Here is a 5,000-nt window from a genome sequence, read left to right as displayed (position 1 = left end):
CCGTCCGATTCCAATCAGGTTTCAGCGTAATGTTGGTCTGCACCAGTAAACAAAGCCTTGAGACACGCTCATGACGTTCCATATCAAGGTTCCAGATCATACTTAGTGCTGACTAATGGCACGGACAGGGCAGGTCAGCAATATACCAGAACAGGAGCGAGGCCAGCCTTAGTAAAAGTCACAACACACCACACACACACACACACACACACACACACACTCTCACTCTCTTCTGTCTTTAACACACACACAAACACACACACACACACACACACACACACACACATACACACACTGTCTTGTCTGTCTTTCACACACATAAACTCTCACACACACATACACTCACTCTCTCTGTTTGTGTGGTATTCTATATGAGCTCTTAGTGAGTTGTGTGTGGGTGTGTGTGTGTGTGTGTTTTGAGTTTATATGGTCCAACTGAGGGTTATGACTGTGCTGCAAGGGGTGCTTTAAGACTCTCCCAACATTATCTTAGTGCTGTCTCACTTCCTGTCATGTGACTCCTGTTTATCAATAAGTGTGGGACATCCTGTTGCGCCTAGTTTGTGTGGGAGTTTGAGCTAGGCTGTCAGTGTTTCTGTGTGTAGAATGGGTAAACATCAACTTGTATGAGAGTGAGAAGTGTGTGTGTGTGTGTGTGTGTGTGTGTGTGTGTGTGTGTGTTTAGCAAGATCTGCTGGTGTCTGGGCCAGGCTTTCCACAGTCGGCCACGTAGTCATGCAATCAGTAGGAAAATGGGATGGTAATGTGGAAGGAGTGTGTGTGTGTGTGTGTGTTCTCTTACATGTGTCACATTCCACTGAAAGTCAGGAGAGTTGTGGTGTGTGTCTGTGTGTCTGTGTGTGTGTTAGTTGTGAGTGTTGTTCTGCATGTCGATGTCAGTAGTGTGTTTAATATCTGGAGGAGAGGAAGCAGCTGTAGGAAGTTATTTGAAAGCATTTCAGGTGTGGCATTGACCCCTCACTGACCCCTGATTGACCCCTGATTGACCCCTCACTGACCCCTGACTGACCTCAGCTTTCTCTTCACTCCATGCTCCACCTTTCCCCTTCTCTCCTCCTCCCTCTCCTCTCCATGCTCCACCTTTCCCCTTCTCTCCTCCTCCCTTGACCTGTCCATACTCCGTCCCGCCAATGTCATCTCTTTCATGGCGTCCACGTTTTTCTGTTCCCCTTGTCTCCCCATTTCTCGAAACCTCTAGACCTCTCTCTTCTAACTCCCTCTATCACTGTTTTGGACTCACTTTCTTAGCTTGATCTCCCCTCTCTCCTTACCTCTCTCTACCTTCTTCATCTAGTCTCTTCATCCCCCCACCCCCCATAACACACTGGTTACCACTACCCTAATGGTCTCCCCTCTCTCTCCTCTCTCTCTACACCTTCTTCATCTAACCTCTTAAACCCACTGGTTGCCACTACCCTAATGGTCTCCCCTCTGTCTCTCTCCTCTCCCTGCAGGTCTGATCTTCCGCTACCCAGAGGACGACTACGAGTCCTTCCCCCTGTCAGAGTCTGTGCCCCTCTTCTGCCTGCCCATGGGAGCCAAGATCGAGTGCTGGGCGCCCAACACGCCCTACCCGCTGCCCGTCTTCTCCACCTTCGTCCTCACCATCTCCTCCGGGGAAAAGGTGGGCATCACTTACTCAGCAGAACCAGAGGAACCTTACCAGAGGAACGTTACCAGAGAGAAACCATTCTGAAAAGAGCTGCAGTCTGTTCTACTCAGGGTTCTCGAGGCTCAGACACACATAAGGAGATCTTGGTGCTCCACTCAGGGTTCTCGATAGGGGTGGGAATCTCTTGGCACCTCACGATTCGATTCCGATTCAGAGGTCAACGATTCGATTCTAAACCGATTATCGATTATCAATTCTAAACCGATAGAACGATTATCGATGCATCTCGATTTTTAAAACATTTGAGTTTGCTACTCAGGGGTTGCTAATCACTTCCTACTTTGTGTTTGATAATTAAAGATGAATTACCTTCTCTATTTTTTTATTAGCGAAAAAGCTTTTCCTTGTCACAATTATGACTTTCTAGACGAACACGCACAGACGAACTGTAGGAGATCTTCCGATCGAGGGTTCTCGAGGCTCAGACGCACCGTAGGAATGTACTGGCAGGCCTTAACTGGGGGGGGTCCAAATGTTAGCCAGGTCCAAAACATCCGTGCCGTGTGTGTGTGGTGTGTGTGTGTCTGTCCATCTATGCCGGATCATGGCCACACCTGGTCCAAAATCAGCTGCCATCTCATTTAGGTGTGTGATTTTGTTATCTCTGTGTGTGTGTGTGTGTGTGTGTGTGTGTGTGTGTGTGTTGTGTGTGTGTGTGTTTTGTGATCTGTGTGTGAGAATGACTCACTATGCAATCAAAACACACATTGCTTAGAGAATGAATGCAGAGTTGCCTCCCCAAATGAGTTGGTTATCAGTCCAAGCAGCGCAGCGGAACATTTGCACAGGCGGCAGTACATGAAATAAATGTGAAATCATTGCTGGGATCACTGCTCTTTAATAATTCAACTTGTATTTGACGGCTGTTTTGATTAAAAACAAAGTGGTGTTCTTTCAGCTCGCGTCAAGGACGACCTCTCTCCTTATCCAAATGAAAAGCTGGGACTATTTTAGTCAGAATAGCATGGTTGTGTTCCTGAGACAAAGCACAGGGAAGAGATTAAACTGTTTTACATTCATTAAAATTCAGCCAGAGCTGTACAGTGCAGTCAGTTCTTAGAACTGTGGCTGTCTCTACTGGGATCTGATGCTTCCCTCCCGACACAAAACCGCTTGACAGAAAGAAGTTTTCTACCGAATATATAAAAACCGTTGATGTATTACTAGAGCCTTCCATATTCATGTGGCTCTCAGTGGGATTTATAAAGACATTTTCACTGTAAACACCAATCAACCACCTGGTCAGCGCCTCAGCTTTGAGCACCAGCATCGCTCACATTGTATCAGTTCGGGCGGAGCTGCTCGCTCATACTTGAAGTAAACACAAACAAAAAACACAAACAACATTTGATGAAAAAACGCCTCCCACAATCCCCTCGGCTCATAAAACAAAGCAAGCAAGGCAGGCTGTGCTGGTGGAAAAGCACTGACTTCTCCTGAGAGTGATGTTTCTTGTGTTCTGGATTCTCACTGAAGGGGCTGGCGTTTAGAGAACTGTGCAGTCAGGAGCCCGTAGAGCCAGACAACCTTGGATGTTTGTACTCAAACAACCACAGCCACCCACACATGGTTTTGTAGCGGTACGGCAAGCCACACAGCATTGATCTCGGCGCTGCTTCATGTAATAGAGCCAGATAAGGACTAGCGACCAATATGCTTATGTGTGACTCATGTGTTTTTTTTTTTATCACCGGTCAGTTTGGAAATTGGCATCGGCATTGATTTAGTCCGTGAGGGCAGTGGAGTATGTAAGGTATGCGTTTATATAACCCATGCCAGATTTGAGTCGGTTGGCATTTGGTTCTGGAACATACCTGATCCGAGCCCAATCTGGTACCAGCCCAAGGCCCGAGTCTGCTGCTGGCTGCCAAAGCACTTACAGTCTCCAGAGAACTGCTCCTTACATGTTAATATTCTTCCTTTTCTACCTCTGATACCATGCGGGATATCACTGTGGACCTTAACCCTACCGTCGACCTTTGACCCCTGATGCCCTTTGACCCGCTGCAGGTGTATGGCGCGGCGATCCAGTTCTACGAGCCGTACCCCGTGGACCAGCTGAGCGAGCGGCAGAAGCAGCAGCTGGGCCTCCTGACGGCCGTGGAGAAGAAGCTCATCACCGACCGGCCCGTCAACACCAACAAGTGCATCTGCCTGCTCTCCCGCTGGCCCTTCTTCGAGGCCTTCCGGAAGTTTCTGCTCTTCCTCTACAAGCTCTCCGTCTCCGGCCCGCACCCCCTGCCCATCGAGAAGTAAGACCGCCTGCTCCGGTCGGCATGGCATGGCATGCTGGGAGTGGGTTGTTAACAGATTTAGACATAAGATTGGACTTCAGCACCATTCCTCGAGGGTTATGTTTTATGTCTTTTGAGGATTCTGACACCCTTTATTATGACACTATAAAAACAATAGACACAAGCGCAGCACTTCCTTGTTTCCAGTTTCACACGGTGTGCCCGTACTTGTTGATACCCTCTGCGATGAAGACCATGCATTTCTATTATCAGTGAATGATCACATCTTGCTCATGCTCATTTATTGATGGAGAGATGGACTAGCTCACAAAACACAAGGCCACAACAGACATGTTTACTCACTTTTCCATGTTATGACTATGTTATGGTTTTTACGCATAAACAGTTGGAATGACACAGACAGTATAAAACTGTGAATTTTTTATTACGCAGATGTTGGTACAGTTAAACGTCTGAGCCGATTAAAGATGAACTCTCTATGGGAGTGGAGGCAGACCAGCGGTGAATGGGGGGAAGTAGGGAGGAAGTGATGTCACAGGGTTTCTTTGTTTTGGTTCTCAGGCACATCTCCCACTTCATGCACAACGTGTCCTTCCCTTCACCTCAGAGACCCAGGATACTGGTCCAGGTAAGATATCTGTGTGTGTGTGTGTGTGTGTGTGTGTGTGTGTGTGTGTGTGTGTGTGTGTGTGTGTGTGTGTGTGTGTGGGGGTGTGTGTCCTTCCCTTCTCCTCAGAGACCCAGGATACTGGTCCAGGTAAGATATCTGTGTGTGTGTGTGGGGGTGTGTGTCCTTCCCTTCACCTCAGAGACCCAGGATACTGGTCCAGGTAAGATGTGTGTGTGTGTGTGTGTGTGTGTGTCCTTCCCTTCTCCTCAGAGACCCAGGATACTGGTCCAGGTGAGATGTGTGTGTGTGTGTGTGTCCTTCCCTTCTCCTCAGAGACCCAGGATACTGGTCCAGGTGAGATGTGTGTGTGTGTGTGTGTCCTTCCCTTCTCCTCAGAGACCCAGGATACTGGTCCAGGTGAGATCTGTGTGTGTGTCTGTGT

The 5,000-nt window shown here is 48.1% G+C and overlaps 1 protein-coding gene across 1 annotated transcript in view; it reads left to right on the top strand.

Annotated features, from left to right (window-relative positions):
• The window catches only part of dennd4c (DENN/MADD domain containing 4C), a 72,860-nt gene that overhangs the window by 35,834 nt on the left and 32,026 nt on the right, over window positions 1–5,000 (top strand). Inside the window, exons 5-7 of the mRNA XM_031585362.2 lie at window positions 1,476–1,645; window positions 3,704–3,945; window positions 4,510–4,576. Coding sequence (XP_031441222.1) covers window positions 1,476–1,645; window positions 3,704–3,945; window positions 4,510–4,576 — 479 coding nt within the window. The remainder of the gene's footprint in view (window positions 1–1,475; window positions 1,646–3,703; window positions 3,946–4,509; window positions 4,577–5,000) is intronic.

Source organism: Clupea harengus, chromosome 18 (genome assembly GCF_900700415.2).
Source record: "Clupea harengus chromosome 18, Ch_v2.0.2, whole genome shotgun sequence".
NCBI classification, from domain to species: Eukaryota; Metazoa; Chordata; class Actinopteri; order Clupeiformes; family Clupeidae; genus Clupea; species Clupea harengus.
This window is presented reverse-complemented; position numbering and strand designations above follow the sequence as displayed.